General features: G+C 42.7%; 1 protein-coding gene across 4 annotated transcripts in view; it reads left to right on the forward strand.

Annotated features, from left to right (window-relative positions):
- Nucleotides 1–17789, forward strand: part of cpeb3 (cytoplasmic polyadenylation element binding protein 3) — a gene marked incomplete at its 5' end in the record, with an annotated part of 42515 nt that extends 24726 nt beyond the window's left edge. For 3 of the 4 annotated variants that reach the window (XM_080036369.1, XM_080036367.1, XM_080036368.1), the window contains 7 exons: nt 2055–2078; nt 3854–4021; nt 5389–5478; nt 13122–13240; nt 14070–14184; nt 15152–15333; nt 16989–17789. In XM_080036369.1, coding sequence (XP_079892495.1) covers nt 2055–2078; nt 3854–4021; nt 5389–5478; nt 13122–13240; nt 14070–14184; nt 15152–15333; nt 16989–17216 — 926 coding nt within the window. In that variant the 3' untranslated portion in view covers nt 17217–17789. The remainder of the gene's footprint in view (nt 1–2054; nt 2079–3853; nt 4022–5388; nt 5479–13121; nt 13241–14069; nt 14185–15151; nt 15334–16988) is intronic. The other variant, XM_080036370.1, reaches the window with a different exon arrangement.
- Nucleotides 17790–18103: the final 314 nt, after the last annotated feature.

Raw genomic sequence — 18103 nt, forward strand, 5'->3', positions numbered from 1 at the left:
TTGAAGCGTAGTATGGTAGTAAGCATAGGTCCTCTATCCAGATTTACTGTTGACAGCTTTGTAGACGTGTCTGGGGCTTTGAAGCCAAGCCGAGCAGGAGACATCAAACTCATCATGCCCAAAGGAATCACCCAGTTTACTTTGAAACATTTTCTCTCTTTCCCAGAGGCCACACAGTTTGAAGTTGGTACTTATTGCACTTCTCCCTTTCCTCCTCTCCCTCTTTGGGGCTATATATTCTCTGGTTTCTTAGGGAATGCTTTTTCTTCATTTTGCCCTGGTTGCTAGGTGACTTTGTTGCTGCTAAGGCCAGACGGCGAGAGGGCAAAGCGGCAGAGAGACTGCCCAGGTTTCTTTTTTGGAGGATTGAAGAGCCAGATCTTTTTAATGAAAACATAGCAAGGGAGAAGAGCCACGGAGACAATGTATTCCTAGAGAGAAGCCAGAGGGGGCAGGACACACAATGAGGCTCTCACAATGCGAAGGCCCATATTGGTTTTCCAGGCGACCGGCCCGCTTTGTGCCTGATGCGTTTAGAGGAGCAGGAGGATCTGTTTAAGTACTGTATTACCGCTCCCGCTGTTTGTTTGGATCTGCACCGCTTCAAAGCCTCATTTGGGCTCGTCCGTGGCGTGCATTCAAACAAAGCTTGTTTGTGGAAACATTTCAGAGATTAGGGGAAACGCTTGAACACAGTCTTGTCGATGTGGTGTTTTTGCGCATTAGACATGAACATTCTGAAAGTTTCAAGAGCCTTTGAGTGCATTTCATGCTCTTTCACAGCCGATGGAATTCGCTCATGGAGATAGTTGAGTTGTCTTTACGTAAACCTTAGAATGGACATTATGTCATGTGATAACAGGTGGTTGTTCATGGGGAGAGGATAGTAGGATGTAATTGAAAGTCTGGAAAAAGCTAGAAAATGTGCCGTGACTATCAGGGTATGATGTGACTTTTTTAAAGGAAAAAAATGGAACTCAAGGTCTGATTAATACAATTATTAAGCTTTTCCTGAAGGTTTCAACTGCATCTCATGTTCCTCCCCATCGGATGGAAATGTCTCAGTTGTCATGGATCTTAGGTCAGTTAATTGGTCATAGAAGGAGAACATGAAATGTGGTAAAACACTCTGGAAAAAGCTAGTAAGCGGAGCTCCAGTTCAGATTGTTTTTGTCTAAATGGGCCACATTGTTTTCTGATTGTCAAAAACGAAATATGACACAAGTCCACCAAGGTCGGACTCCAGCAAATTCAAAGCTCTTATCTTTATTTCTTTAGATTTTACTTGACTGCGCTGGAATGAGCATTAAAAAATCTGAAAAAGATAAGACAGAGATAATTTAGAGAACTGGCACATGTAACCTTCGGATTAGATATGAATGAGCACAATGCTGAGCTGTACCTTCGCCTTGCCATAGATATAGATCAGTTCAGCGCTGACATCATAGCCTGCTCTTCACTGACCCCCCCTCCTTCTCTTTGCATGTTATCCACCCATTTGAGAGCCCAGAGGCTGCCAGCCACCTGCATACCCCTCTCCTTATCCTGTGGGAAGTTTCCACTGCCACCTGGCCAGCCATACGTGACCGGGGGGAGCAACTTTTTAATATGTCACCAAGGCCATGACAATGACTAACTTACTCTACCTTTAGTCCTGCGTGCACACTGCTTTATAGCCTCATTTGAGAATATTCACAGAAGATTAGCACGAACACGGGCCATTGGGGGGGTTCATTAGGAAGTGATTATGATCTCCAGCGGCTATGGTGTGACGCATTATGCTGCTAAATATCTTGTCCATTTCCATGGCTCAAACCTCACCTTTTGCCCAGCCCTACAACCCCACCTCCCCACCCATACAGCAGGCTGCAATAATCCCCACCCCCACCCAACCCCTGTTGTCTCACTGTTGCCTTAGAGATGTTCCTGGTCTTGGTTTTATTTCCCACAAAAACCCATGTTTCTGTGTCTCTTTCCTGCACCCCCCCCCCCTCCCCCAACCTCCTCTGTCTCTCCTTGTGTCTCTCTACTTCCCACACTGTGCTGACAAGCAGCCCGGAGCTATGGCCGCCGAAGAGGTAACGTGTGGCGTTTTCTCCGTGGGTTGTGTTTGCCATGCTGCCCGTGTTTCTCCAAGGGGCTGAGGGTTTTTTTTGGTTTTAGTGTGGTGTCACTATTTGCATTTCATCTGTGCCGTGATTGGATGGATTTAATCATATTAATTTAAAAAAAAATCTTCCCATGTCGTGCATTTAATCAAGATGGGCCAAGGGTCCACCAAATCTGTCTTTATGAATCTTGTTTTGCTTGATGGTGAGAGGGGGAAAAAAAAATCTGTCCAACAACCTTTTCTTTTCTCTCTATTCTGAGTCAGTATTCTACCTGTAATGTTTACAATGAAACAATAGTGCAAATGGGAAATAGGGATGTTGTGTTGAAAATACATCCCATTGTACAAGAAAAGTAACAGTTCTTGGGGATTGGAACAAGGATGGACTCCATGAGCTGCCACCAAATCAAAGAGCAAACCTTTTCATTGTTATGGCATTGGGTTGGCTATTTTTGGCTCAAGGGTTTGATAAAGGAGTATGCTGACTCAGAAGTGACTCATCCTCTGAATGGCAAAGATGGTTGCTGCCAACATAGCTCATCCCTAATTTGATGTGCTTTTTGACTAATTCTGTCTTTCTTCAGCAAGGACGAAAGCTGCAGTGTGACTTTTGTAAGGTCACTCTAATACTGGGCGGGGGGGGGGGCGCCATATCTTATAGTTGAAGCAGACAGAAGTCACAGAGATCCTTTTACTACTAAGGAGAAAGACGCCAATGTGGTTGCGGCTACATAGAACATATAATTACTAGAGCTGCAACGATTAATCGACAAATCGATTATTAATCGATTATTAAAATAATCGCCAACTATTTTGATAATCGATTAATCATTTTGAGTAATTTTTTAATAAAATGTTTCCAAATTCTCTGATTTCAGCTTCTCAAATGTGAATATTTTCTGGTTTCTTTAATCCTATTATGACAGTAAACTGAAATATCTGTGTGTTTTGGACATAACAATACATTTGAGGACGTCAACATGGGCTTTGGAAAATGTATCAACATTTTTCACAATTTTTTGACATTTTACGGACCAAAACACTATTCGATTAATAATCGATTAATCGAGAAAATAATCGACAGATTAATCGATTATCAAAATAATCGTTAGTTGCAGCCCTAATAATTACGTCTTGACAGCAACAGGGCAATCAGAAAATACACAATCAAATGTTGCAAAGACATCGCTGCTACAGCACAAGCCTCCCAACAGGAAACTTCCTTTGTTAAGACCTCAACTGGGACGATGCGAGAGTGTCACCAGACTTCCATTATCAGCATGTCACCTAATTGTCAGAAAAAAATGGTACTCACCAAGAAGTTTCCAAGATGACATTATGATATCATGCTTTTGATTTGATATACACTACGGCCAAATGTGATCCTTGAACATCTTCTTTCCTTTCTGAATCATTGTATGGTTGTGGGTGTCCACTTACGTTTGGCCATGTCTTTCTATTATGTGTTCCTTTTTTCAAATTGTCACAGAAATCAATTTCAACATTTTACCTGAGGGGGAAACTACTTTCAATTGACAGTATAGCTGTGGCTCTGTATTCACACCAAATTAAAGTACAATCAATAATTCCCAACTGGTTCTGCTACAACAACGGTTTCCAGATGATTAATTCTCTCCATTTCTCCTGCCCTCCTTCCCTCTCTACTCCACACTCTATGTGTCTCTGTCCTGCCGTCCTCCCTGTCTGTCTTCTTGGTGTCTTGCTCTTTTCCTCTCCTCCCAGGCCGTTCCTGTCTTTTCCCCTTTGAAGACGCTTTCCTGGACGATGGCCACGGGGACCCCTCCTTGACCCCGGGCCTGAACTCACCGACCCGCTGTCAGAACGGAGAGAGGATGGAGCGCTACTCCAGGAAGGTCTTTGTCGGAGGCCTGCCCCCAGACATAGATGAAGGTATGGACCAAGGATTTACTTTCTTCTTTTACAGGTCAGGGGAATAGTTTTCACTTAACTTCAGACTGTTTTGCAGCAGACATTCACAGCTAGGAGCCTCCGGCACAGTCTTTGGCGGTTTGCCACTAACAATTACACTGAAGTATTTGAACTTTTCTTAAAGGCACCTTGAGACTCCTAGTTGAGAATAAGAATTTAACCAGTGTAAACTTCATTTTATAAACCAGTGGTGGTAGTTTTAAGTTTTGACATCAATGGACTCCCTAAACAGAGACATTTTATCAAAGTTAAAGGAACAATTCACTCGCTCACTCATACACACTCTTTCCTTGAGTTAGATAAAACGATTAATACCACATCCATATGTGTGCAGCCACTGCCAGCAGCTGGCTAGCTTAGCCAACCTTCGTTTAGTCTAGCACACAAGACTGGAAAGAAATAGTGTGGCTCATACAAATATGTTGGTTAACACTTGGAAGGCTTAAACAAACAAGAACTAATTTTGTTAAATTTTTGACAGTCAGGCTGGCTGTTTTCACCCTGTTTCCAGTCTTTATGCTAAGCTAAGCGGCTGCTAGTGGGAGACTGTCCATCTTCTCATGTACTTTCCAGAAAGAAAGTGAAAATTTGTATTGCTCAAAATTTCGCAATATTCCTTAGGGGAATCCCTTGACAGTCCTTGTTGGTAATATTAATTTGAATCACAATTTAGCCAGAGTAGGTTTGATTAGAATTGGCTGATTACTAACTGGGTCTGCCGTACAATTTGAGACTTATACAGAGGGCATTGTAACCAGGTACCAGACTTTAGAGTATCAAGTCACTGAAACAGTGGAATTGTATTTGTTGTTGAGACCGGAGCCACCAAAACTATAGTTATTTCGGCTGGTATATCACTCAGAGAATGTCCATATACTAAAAACAACTCATAACCTTCTTTTAAACCATGAATTTATATATGACCTGCAATGCTTTAGTCGAATATCCTTACGCAGTTATGTCATGGACCTGGAGCATGCTAAAGAGATGAACGTTAATATGGGATGTTTACTTCCTTATTATGTGTCTACACTTTTGCACTTGTGCACGGACTACTGTGTTGATGCACAATACGTGGCCTTAGCTGGTTGAAATATTGATGAGTTTCCACTGCATTTGTCAGTCCAGTTTAGACTGGATGATCCATGCGTGTGTGCCTGTTTAATGCAGTGGCTACTACTTCAGCAGGAAAGTGTAGAAACTGTGTTTGTCTCAGCACTTTCAGAGTCTTTCCTACGCATTTTAGTACCTACAAAGGCATGAATGTTATCTTGTTACGTCATGACTATTCACACCTGTCATTTCCCCTGTTTCCCTCATTCTTATAGATGAAATCACCAACAGTTTCCGTCGCTATGGTCACCTGGTGGTAGACTGGCCCCACAAAGCCGAGAGCAAATCCTACTTCCCACCTAAAGGTAACAACACTTTCTCAGAGCACTATATGTCTTTTTCTCAGCAGACATCAAAGTCTACACCAATAAATATCACCCAGGGTGGGTCACCATTGTAGAGTTTTGTAAAGAATCATTTTACCCAGAATTCACGCTGGGCACACATGGAGGTGTCTGTTTATCTGAGCTACCCCCTGTAGTCATCTCAGAGAAAGACACATAGAGTGTATAATGACCGAATAGCTTGCCACCGAGAGTTTTGACCCGAGAAGTATTTGCTCGAATGACTACCTGAGGAGTGTGAATGTTGTTCCCCTATCTGCACAGCCTTCTCTAGTGTCATTTTCAGGCAGGTGATCAGAACCTCTGCATTACACTCTCTTTTGGCCCGGGAACTTGCCATGTGTCATATAAGGAAAGCTATTAAAGACGCTGGAAATAACTAACATTCCATAGGCAGATGGTAATACGCTGTATCTGGAGGACCTGCGAATATAGCTGCCAGTTTTTCTCCCCCACTCTTGTTTTGTAATTATTTTTTTTAGCTCTAGAGGATTATTTTGAATAGGCTTGACTCCTACTAATATCCAAAGCCCAGGAGCAAAAAAAATGCAGCATCCTTTTAGGGGAATGAATGAGCTTACGGGTGGCTAGTGGACGCGGCCATGTAAGGGGAGGAGACACGTAGGACTAATGATCTGTGTAGAACTCATCTCTCGCTCTAATTTAAAAGCCCCCTCCACTCCCAACACTCGGGAGGGAAACTGCTGTTTATGTCATGCTTTCTCCCATATTAAACTGGCAAAGGGCAGATGCCTAGTGACAGAGTTTTTGAGCACTAATAGCTCCGGGGGTTTAGGAGCAAGTGCACATCTGGGTGTATGAGTGAGTCCAACAGTTGCGTGGACTGTGTGTGCACCGGCTGATACACAAATGTGGGATTCACATCAAGAGGTCGGCCGGCCTCTCCTCCTTTTACAACGTCCTTCCAAGCTTGACCCAATGGAAGATAGCTGTCACTTTTCCGTCCTGCTTCACATTAAAGTGCCGGCCATGTGAGTCCGTGCAGTTATGAAAGTGTTTTGGTTTGGGGATGACTCATAGGGACTTCAGGGACAGGGCTAGTACCCAGTCGGTACTTGGGGACGAGGTTGGAACAGGGTTCAACCAACTGTGTCCCATGCAACTATGATTTTCGCTTTTCTTTTCTCATGCGAGACTGAAAAATCATATTATTTTAATTCAAAGAAAGTATTACTCATGCTGGGGAGGGGGTCTCTCCTATTCAAAAAGTGAGAGATAGCAGAAGTAAGTTCAACCCCCTGCCCACCATTACATTTTTTTTATGATCCCTAAGAACCGAAATACGATACGATATTTTATTTATTTTATTACAATTTTATTGTCGGAGCAAGTCTGACATTTGTCTTGCATCGGAGCAGCTCCATTTACACTCCAGCACTTCTATCGTCAATGTTGTTTGCAATAGGCTTTAAATGTAATGGAGCTATTTCTGTCTGCGATTGGGGATGGAAGGTGGAGGAGGGGGTGATGCTGTCTGTAAGCTGAATGCTGAGCTATACAAGCTACAAATGCTCATGTCACGCTGCAATAACAGTGTGTCGGACTTATTTGAAGAGCTTCAAATAGGTTACAACTGCAGCCGGTCAGCGCTCCATATTTTCCCTTTTATAATTGCAACAAGAATGCAGCAAGGCTCAAAATATCGGCAACAGAGAAGTTACTACAGTGGCAGCATTACATCGTGCTCTGTTTCTCGGGCCTTTATGTGTCTTCTCGCCCTCGTGTCAGGATTATAATGAGTGACTTCTTTTAATGGAGATGATTAGCAACACTTGGTCAGGCAACTCCTCTACTCTATCACTGGCTAACTCTCCAACTGTTCCAATCCTGCAGGGTCTATGTTTGTTTTTAGGAGAGCAGATGTGTCTGTCTCCATCCATCCTGCCAAGCCTTCTTCTTCTTCTTCTCTCCCCTCATGGTCTAAGCTGCTTTTTGCAGTCTGTCTGTTTACATTTTATGGCAGAGTTATGACCCCCTGTAGATTTCTTTCTCTCTCTCCACTCTCTCAGGACATAGATAATATACATGGAGGTTTGGCTTCATCTCCGTTTTCACGGGAAAGTGTCTCCACACTTTTGGAGCAGTCCGATACATGTTTTTGTAGCTAGAACATTTTTTTTATATATATTTTTTTTAATTCATGTTTCTCTTGAAAGTGTCTGGCTGATTTATTTCTCTGCCATTCTGGTCACTGGGAAAGTGCAAGCCTATGTGAAATAAATCTGCGGACACATGTCTGTCGCTGAGCATGAAAAGATAAGCCTGGATTTACAATGTCGCTATTAAAGCCAGAGACATGCACATTGTGACACTGTGATCACTGGGTTTATCTAGTCATCATGGTTTTGATTTCAGCAAAGTCAACACAACTTTCAGTGGATGAGGTAATGGAGAGAATTTGTTATCAATATGGGAATTTGATATAGCAGTGGAAAGATGTTTGTGTGCTACATGACTGACCCTATAGGGTTATCAGTTACGAAATCCACTTTCGGGGAGTTGGATTGCCTAACACTGCTATGCTATGCTGTAGGACTATGTGATTTTCAGCCTATAAAAGTCCCTCAAAGAAACAATTTGCCATTTTTCTAAAGACATTCATTCACTTTCTTCCCCCGAGAGTTAGACGAAGAGTGATACCACTTACATGTTAGCTTAGCTTAGCATAAAGACTGGAACCAGGCCAAAATAGCTAGCTAGCTATGATGTTCTAATTAGGGAGCTATAAGGAGGTGCTAGTCGCCAGATGGTTGAACCTTTAGACAGGGTTTATTTTGTGTCTTAAATAATGCTAAGCTAAGTGCCTCCTGGTGCTCGCGTCACAATAAATGTACGAACATGAGTGTTAGTAATCCTCTCAGTGATCTCTGATGAAAGCAAATATATTTTCCAAAATATTTCCTCAAAAAAATATTCCGTTAATGTCGTAGTCCCATTTACCCTTGTAAAGCGTAACCTTCTACTATTTTTAGCGGTTTGCTGGTTAAGTGCTAGCAGTCAGTTTTTGTTTTCATGGCTTATATGACAGATCATCATCGGAGTTGCTGTTTAGGTAACCGTTTCTCTCCGCATGAGTCAAACTGCTTGGCCTCCGCCAGAGGAAAGACTTTGTCCTGTATGAGGTCATTGGTTTGTGTGTGCAGCTCACGAGGCTCACTGCCTATCGTTTGTGTGTAAACGCTGCTCTTTAGGGCTGGAAAATGCTGCGGGTGTACAGTGTTCTCCCTTCCTCCCCCAGACAGCACTGGGAGCTCAGCAGCAGCAAAGCCCTGTAAATCTCAGGCACGAGCCACTGCAGATCTGCGCTCTCCTCCCGCGGCGTAAGCCCCTGCACTGCGCAAGCATGATGGAAAAAGACAAGAACCCCAGCACCATTCACACCAAAATATCAGAGTGTTAAAAGTGACAGAGCCATATGGAGTCCTGTACAGGCTGCATTAATGGGAGGCTGTACTTGTTGTAGCAGTTTGGCGTAAAGCAATGCTATATTAACTGTACTAAACTGACCCAATTAAGTATCCGTGTTGTTTAGGTTATTGATACTGTGTCCCGATGGAACCTTTAGTGGCAGAGAAAAAAAGAGCCAGTAGAGAGTAATACGACGAAAGTAGAGACTGATAGTCATATGACACTTACTCCTAAATATGTTTGCTATATGCTACTTTACAGCAAACATCCTGAGGAATAGGTTTTCTTTTTCATACATACAATATAAAAATTATTATAAAACAAAAAAATTATAAGCAGATGCCTATTGATAATATTACAAAACTGAACTGCAATGCGGCCTTTTTGCATGGGTAGCACAGGTGAAAAAGATACTGGATGACTGCGGGTTGTCATATATTTGGATAAATCAGAAGTACAACAACATTAACTGGCTGAAAAGAACTGTTGAGCAGAGGTTGCAAGATCAATTCATTCAGAAATGGCAGAGCGAGCTTACAAGCATGACTTCCTGTGACACATACATTGAATTTAAACAAGAGTTTAAATTAGAAAAATATTTGCTATATGAAAACCAAAAGTCCAGGCAGGCTATATGCAATTTTAGAACAAATAACACCAGAATACCCAAAGTCACTGGAAGGTACAAAGGGCTGGAAAGGAGTGAAAGATCTTGCAACCTCTGTGACTCCAACTGTGTTGGTGATGAATATCATGTTCTTTTTGAGTGTAAAAATGTAAATGTAGTGTACTATAGAGAAAAATACCTGCCAAAATATTATGTGTATTACCCATCTAAGATAAAATTGATTTTGCTTTTGAGTTAAAAAAAAGCCAGGGGTTATTGTTAAAACAGGCGCCTTTCTGAGACATGTATTGCCATTGTTTAAGTAATGTTTTTGTTTTTTGTTTTCTTGCCGTACACCATTGTTTTGTTTTGTAATGATTTAATTTGAACTGTGTGCTCCATGCCATGTGCTATGGCCGTGAGCCTTAATAAATGAAATGAAATGAATGAATTAGTGCTGTTAAAAGTGCCCAATAATTCATGGATGCCATTAGAGAGTGCTACTTTATAAGATAGTTTAATTTCTTTAATTTTCTTCTTTCTACCTTAAGTTTAAATTTGTTCCACTGATAGTAATGGTCTATTTCATATTTGCCTGAAAGGTAGGTGCCCTCACCTGTGAAATTTAGCCCCCGCAAGGTTTGAGTGATGTAATCCTGTAGATGGGGCTTTTTCGTAGATTTCAGTGTGAGGCGAACACTTTGATAAGGCTTTCATAGACCACAGGGTCCATTAAAGTTGTAGCTTTGCATCTGTCTCGAACTTTCTGTTTGTATGTCACTCATTCATGCTGCTTCTCTCCTCCTCTCTCTGACTTTTTCTCAGTTTTTTCTTTCTTTTTCCATCTGTCTAACTCACTCTCTCTCTCTTTCCCTCCCTCCCCCCTGCCCTGGGTCATGGAACACGTTGTTCCCTCTTTCAGACTGTATGAGCTGCTGGCTAGCTCTGCCTTTTCATGCTGGGTTTTTTTGTGCAAGAGTGTGTTTTTTTTCTCAGAGGGTGGATGTCAGTGCCAAAACCACATGATTTATCCCGATGACAAACTCCTCTTTATGTGACTCAGCGGCATGGAAACGGGGGTCTTGTGTCGGCACGTGTGTGTGTGTGTGGGTGTGGGTGTGGGTGTGGGTGTGGGTGTGGGTGTGGGTGGGTGTGGGTGTGTGTGTGTATTTGGGGTGTTTTTTTGCAGCCGGTCCAGAGAGGAGTTACCTCTGTGTTGACCAATTACATAAAAGACAGAGGTCAGATGGATTAAAGCAGCTGATTACAATTAGTTTTGCATAGTAATTTTTCATTTGTGCCTACGTTGTTACAGCAACATTATAGCCCCACTGAGCCTCTTGTTTGACTTTGCAGGGCCCATAATAACAAACCTTCCGACAACTGTTAATTAGTAAGAGCCTCTGTGGTTCCTTTGCATAATGTTAGCTGCATACAATCACTCAACATTGTTTATGCTAATGTGTTAGTGTGGGGCAAAATCTGACACAGGGCCAAAAGGTTAATCATGGATAATTATGGCCCCTGTGCTGACATCATTCAGTTATCATGTTGCAGGCTTCTTGAGGACACAGAATACTATTACTATCTATTATAATATACTTATGATATCTGTTGTTGGTGTATTCATCTCATTTGGGGCCTTTGTGAAGTATTTACAGTAGCAGCCTACTGAGTGAGCTAGTGAGCTAATTATGGTGATCTTTTCTTTTCTGTTAGGCTATAAATAGGCTAAGAAAAAAAAACATAAGCCGACAATTTACTCTTTGTGAAACTAATATGAATTTCAGACCACTGAATATTGGTGTTCAAAGTTTGACTCCAGAACAGAAGGATGTCCATTGCTTCTGTTTTTGTTTTTCTCTGCAACCAAATTTCCACAAACTAACTAAATAGTTCTTGGTGTCTTCATCTGACATTTATTTCATTGATTCAAAGATGACTATGTTTTGTTGGGGTAATTATTAATGATTATAATAATTTCCCAGTCTCCAAATTGCATTCTTAATGCGACTTAACAGTTTAAACCCAAATATACTCTTGTCATTTGTGTAATTGAAGCATCTTCCACCTGACTGTGTTCCACGGAATTGTCTTCTGCTATAGACTCAAATGTCAGAATGACACTATCTTTTTAAATGCCCTACGCAGGACACTATCACATCATTGTGATGGGGGACGTGTCGCACAAAGACGAGAGACGCTCTGTTCTATTCCACCTGTAATGCTCGCTGCCTTTTCCTTTCTCGCCTTGCTTTTATCCCCCTCCCTCCCCTTCCCTCTTCCAGCAGCACATGCTCATATCTCTGCCTGGCCCAGATACACACTCTCTGCTCTGAACTATCACATACCACAGTTGGCTGGCTCTGCCGAGTCAGGTTTTATTTCCCCTTTGCCCCCTCATCTCATCTGCTGCAGCTCCACTCAGGAATGCTCAAAGTGAAACATGACAGTTGCACTTTCCTCTTCTCGCCATTTTCACTCGTGCATTTGGCTGCAGAAGTGCACACGTCTATATCTGAGTTTGTGCGTGCGTTCGTGTGCGAGTGCAAGGTTGATACTGGAAGAGGGTTTTATAAAAGCAATCTTCTGGAGAGAAACCGGGACACATGGCTTTTGTCGTAGCCCCAAGAGACGCTAAAAAACAAAGTGATTGGAAGTCGGAGGAATTATCCTGTAGAAAGCAGTCCCTGGGTGTGTGTAGCTTTATATACAGTCTATGGTGTGTGCGTGGTGGCCTTCTGCACTTGTGCATATCTACCCAACCCACTTGCCCTGGCAGCAGCTCTGATCCCTTTTGTGATGATATTGCGAAGTTAAGAAGTTTATTAAGAATGGACTTTGGGCACTTGGCTCTTGCGTCTTGGTCCTTTCTCACTATAAGTCAGATCCTTATGGCTTGCAGATCCCCATAGCATTGTCTGATGATGGGTGTAACTTATTGAGCTGGGCTCTCCGTCCCTCCCGAAACGGCTTAACAGCTCCGACCTTGGATGAGGTCTCTGCTCTCAGTGCTAAATAATTCAGCAGTACAGAGTGACTGTCTGAATGGCTTTCTTTCTTTCTTTCTTTCTTTCTTTCTTTCTTTCTTTCTTTCTTTCTTTCTTTCTTTCTTTCTTTCTTTCTTTCTTTCTTTCTTTCTTTCTTTCTTTCTTTCTTTCTTTCTTTCTTTCTTTCTTTCTTTCTTTCTTTCTTTCTTCCCCTGTTAAGACATTACTGAACTCTCTCACTCTCTACCTGAACCAATTCTCAGGGAAGATCAGCAGCCTGTTGGGATGATCAATGTTGCATGCTCCCTTCAGGAGTCCAGCTCTCTCAGCCATTGTAATATCAAGGCATCAAGTTCAGGCATCAAGGTGCCGTCTTATGGTGGCAGGTGAATGTCATGCTGTCTGAAACTGTGAATGATTACAAAAGGATGGCGCTTAGTCACAGGATTGTGGACTGTGTATAATGTAGACTTTGTATAAAATACTTAAATGCCCAGAGGACATAGTTTAACGCATGTCGTTTTTGTGGGGGAATATCTGCGTTTTTCCTAAAATCTCCATTTGCTCTGTCTTTCCAGGCTACGCCTTCCTGCTCTTCCAGGAAGAGACTTCAGTTCAGGCCTTGATCGACGCCTGCATCGAGGAGGACGGCAAGCTCTACCTGTGTGTTTCCAGTCCCACCATCAAAGACAAACCGGTAAGCAGCAGAAGCCATTCAATTAGGTATCATTTAATAGTGCTGGGTATTGGCAAATACTTCACAATATGATATGCATCGCGATACATGGGTCACAATGTGATATATCACGATACATTGTGATATGATGCATATTGCGATATGAGGCTTTGAATTTGGAAGGGGCCTTTCTAATTTTGTCATCTGTGTTCTGCTTGCAGTTTTCACTCTTTTTCTTTTTTCAATATATTGATTTTTCGAGCTGGGATTATACAAAAATCAAAAAATTGTCTTGATCAATTTTTTAAGCACAGGCCTATTATTTAATAAGATTTAAGTATTCAGCTCCACATTATTCCACAGTTCTTCCTAAACTACGGTTTCCTTCATTCAGGCACTAATGTGTGTGCAGTCAAATAAGAAAATGGCTGATGATGACCTGATGAAGTTACTATATAAAAGGTCATGAGGTGACCGATGTCAATAATATGCTTCGTCTGACAGTTTACCATGTAGTATATCTGTTCAACATGTTCTGGTAATTCATCTTCCAGATATATACTGTGTATATGTACAACGTTAACTCACTGGTGGCAATAGATGAAAAGTTAATGGAGCACAAAAGTCAGTTGGATTAACCCCATCATGAACAATGAATGTCTGTGGTAATCCTTTTAGCAATCTGTCCAATAGTTGTTGACGTTTTTCAGTCTGGACCAAAGTGGTGGACTAACACACCGACCAACAGACTGACATTGTCCTCCATAGAGCCGTGGCTGCAAGCATGACATAAAGTGTACAGCACACATTGCTTTCTAAATGACCAAATGTTTCCTTCTGTCTTACGCAGGTCCAGATCCGTCCCTGGAACCTGAGCGACAGCGACTTTGTCATGGACGGCTCCCAGCCTCTGGACCCCCGCAAGACCATCTTTGTAGGGGGGGTGCCGCGGCCCCTACGTGCAGGTAGCCAACTGAAGTGAATGGAATCATTTTTGTTGTGATCTCCCCCCTATTCCTCCAAAGCCTCTGAATTGGCTTCATAACGGTTGGGCTGGCGTGGAGCTCGGAGGCTGGAGGCCATAATGAAAGTGCTCCCTGTGAGAAAAGCAATCCTCTACTTAGGTTTCCAGGAAGCGGGCCAAGCGGTCGTCATGTTAAGAATTCATGGTGTAATGGAAGGATCGGTCCTTCTGTTCTTGGGATAAACATCGCTGGCTTGTCTGCAATGTGACCCCTACTCATTATACCGGCAGTTTGAGACCGCTGCTCTGATGAACAGTGGAGTAGGGCTAGATTCTGTCCATCGGCTAATAACAGCATCATTGATCACAAAGTTAAACTTTTAATTTTTTCTGTAAGTGAGACTTAAGGCTTGGACAAAAGAAATGCCAAAACTCACAAACGTTCCTAAGAGGACTGGCTTTTTATTGTTTATCAAAAGGATCCCCATTAGCTATTGCTGCAGCAGTAAGCTACTCTTCCTGGGGTCCTGGGTTTTATTTCAATAATACATGTGCAATCCAATCCATATATGTGCTATACACATAAATACCTATAAATAAGAGGACACCCTCAGTCACATTCCGTAACCATCTTATTATAAATAACCTACAATTTAAAAAAAACCTGTTCGCACAGAACAAACATTTAATAGAAAAACAGTTAAACAAAATAGAAACATTTTAAACAGTGTAAGAATCATATAAGACTTACACAGTCACTTCCCAGTATTCAGTCCGTCATCTGTGTGCCAAATAGATGCCTCTGCATTTGCTTTTTGAAGGACGATCTAGCTTTAATTAACCAGATATTCAGGGGTAACTTATTCCAGTTTGTCACGGCTCTATACATGACTGCAGCTTATTTTTTGGATGAGCACGTCCTTGGGCTACAACAATACAGCACTAAGCATCTTCCTCTCTCTCTCCAGTGGAGCTGGCTATGATCATGGACCGGCTGTACGGAGGCGTTTGCTACGCCGGCATCGACACCGACCCCGAGCTGAAATACCCCAAGGGAGCCGGGCGCGTGGCCTTCTCCAACCAGCAGAGCTACATCGCAGCCATCAGCGCCCGCTTTGTTCAGCTGCAGCACAATGACATCGACAAAAGGGTGAGCGAGTTCACGGGGGGGGGGGGGGCACTTCATTCACAATACATCCTCCCTCTTAAAGACAAGCAGAATCTCCACCACCACAGCTGAGGTTTTTCTGTTTCCATGTCATTCCTATGGCAGGCTGCGGGCCCGTGCTGAACTCTGCCTGAGCCCTCTCCCCTCGCGTATCAGAGCTTTCATTATAGGGAGATTTTCTGCCAACTGTTCAGTAATGGCCCACCATAGCAGGAAGGCCAAGCCCCCCGGACGGAGGAGTCCCCGACAGATGTTTTAAGTTGCAGACACACAGGGTTTAATTATAGTAGTTCCCTATACAAGTATATCCACCCGGGGCTGTGCTGCAGCCTGGGGTTATTTTGAGCACGTCGGCCCCATTGCAGCGGGACAGATCGCGACCGAGAGAGACTGGTCGTCAGCCAGGAAGCCGAGCCTGTGCAGGGCGTGGCAGTCCAACCCCTCACACACACACACCCTCTTTCCCCCAGCCATCCCCATTGATCTGCAGTGGGGGTTTGGGATGTTTATCTTACGCTTTTTACAGCCTTTGAAACCAGTTTATTATTATTATTAGTAAAACAAAAATGTAACATCACCAAGACCGCAACAAAAAGGATTCTTGTTGCCTGAATGAACGCTTTCAAATCATCTATTTATTGCAGAGAGTGAGGTACAATGGCATATTATTGAGAATCAGTTGAAAGTCGTGATATGGAATGGATGCCTGTCTTATTTCCAATTTTTCTCTTGTCTTGCTTTAAGCATCCAAAAGTTCCATTAACTGTAAATGGCCCTTGATGAAAGATGGGACACTATATCAGGCCAATCATACCCCCCTTCCTCCCAGTCAGTCCACTGAGTAGATTCTGGTATTTCATAGCATGGCTGCCTGCCTGGACTTCTTTTAAGTAGTCTGCTTGGTTTATATCGTGCTGTAGTTTGCTGCAGAGTTCCGCTAAGACAGGGACAGTCTCATGTAGTTGAAGGATTTGATAACCTTTCATTTTGTGGCCGCGCTATAACAAGATTAGCATCCAGCATCCAGCCCTGCCTGCTCGTGCACAGAGGCGTATCCATGGCGACTGAGCTCTCATTTCTTGTCTCTGGGCTCAGTAAGTCCACTGTGTGCTAAGAGGTGTTGTGGCAAAATATGGCATGAAATCAAATTAAAGTCCATGTCTAATTTATCTTCATTTTAGTCTAATTTAATGTGAAGCTTGAAATGCATGTGATTTTAAGGTATGTCATCATTACCGGCGTATCCTACAATACATTTAGACTACAATGCTTACCCGATTTGAAAAGTTCCTACTAAGTTTGACTTATCTTAGTAACACATTCTGGAATCATAGCCATGTAACACTTAACCACAATACTGCTGTAACTACACTGAATCTCGCATATAGGCCAACATCTGCCCCAAGCTGCTGACCGAGCCGCCCATTGTAGAAAAGAGAAAGTTTGTGAATGATAATATATTTTTTAATATTTTATTTAAAATCCCCATTAGTGATTTATTATTAACTAATTTCTTTTTGACTAATTGCTCTTTTTAGTTTCTTTTTAAAACTGTATTAACTGCAGTGGTAGTATGTTCCAAAACTCAACTCAACTCTGCCTCTGGTTTCTCTGTGTCCCCCCTCCCCCCCCCCCAGGTGGAGGTGAAGCCGTACGTGCTGGATGACCAGATGTGTGATGAGTGCCAGGGGGCGCGCTGCGGGGGGAAGTTTGCGCCCTTCTTCTGTGCCAACGTCACCTGCCTGCAGTATTACTGTGAGTACTGCTGGGCCAGCATCCACTCAAGAGCCGGCCGAGAGTTTCACAAGCCACTGGTGAAGGAGGGGGGCGACCGGCCTCGACATGTGTCCTTCCGCTGGAGCTGATAGTGTGGGGAGGCCCCTCTAGAGCAGCCATCCCCCTGAAAGAAAAAATACAACAACTCCTGCTCCTATTCTACTCTACAGACCCGGGGACAGCGCTGTAAAAAAAACCCACCTCCCACTCCCAACTACTCCAACTACTCCACCCTGCTCCCCACAAACACCTCATATAAAAAGGATACGGTCAAATACATGGGACTGCGGTCATACCACATGGCTCTGAACTCATTGTCTATTTCTAGGGTTCCCCCTCTGAAGAAGCATTGCAGGGGGAAAAGGAACCGCGAAAGTCTATCAGCTTAGAATTTGCACTTTGGCACAAAATCTCACTTAATACAAACATACACACACATACACACACACACACACACACACACACACACACACACACACACACACACACACACACACACACACACACACACACACACAGGATGGTATGGCAGACGCCTGGCTTCTTTTACTTCCCCGTCCTGTTGACCGGTTGGTGCGGTACGCCGCCGCGCCCTTTACAGAGACAGGGTTGGACCATACAAATATTTAAAAAAAAGTATATATTTTTTGTTTTGTACCTATCTATAAGTAGATAATTTAAATCGTATGTAAATGGAGCATGCACTTATTTTCAAAAGGCTGTAGTTATATTGCCCCCAGTAAGTAAAAGAAAAAATCATTACCAAAGGCAAATAAAATCAATGCATACAGATAAGCAAAATAGATGGCATAAGATGTAGCAAGATTTAACAACTATCCAGTAGTGTGGGCCCGTATCGCCCCGAGTAACAATAACACGGCTATATTATCTTTCTCAATTTTTGGAAATATTAATACCTCATACGTGCAAATCGGATTAGTTTGCTTTTGAATTCTAGGTCTTTATTTTTATAATA

This window comes from Ammodytes marinus (assembly GCF_949987685.1).
Source record: "Ammodytes marinus genome assembly, chromosome: 11".
Taxonomy (NCBI): domain Eukaryota; kingdom Metazoa; phylum Chordata; class Actinopteri; order Uranoscopiformes; family Ammodytidae; genus Ammodytes; species Ammodytes marinus.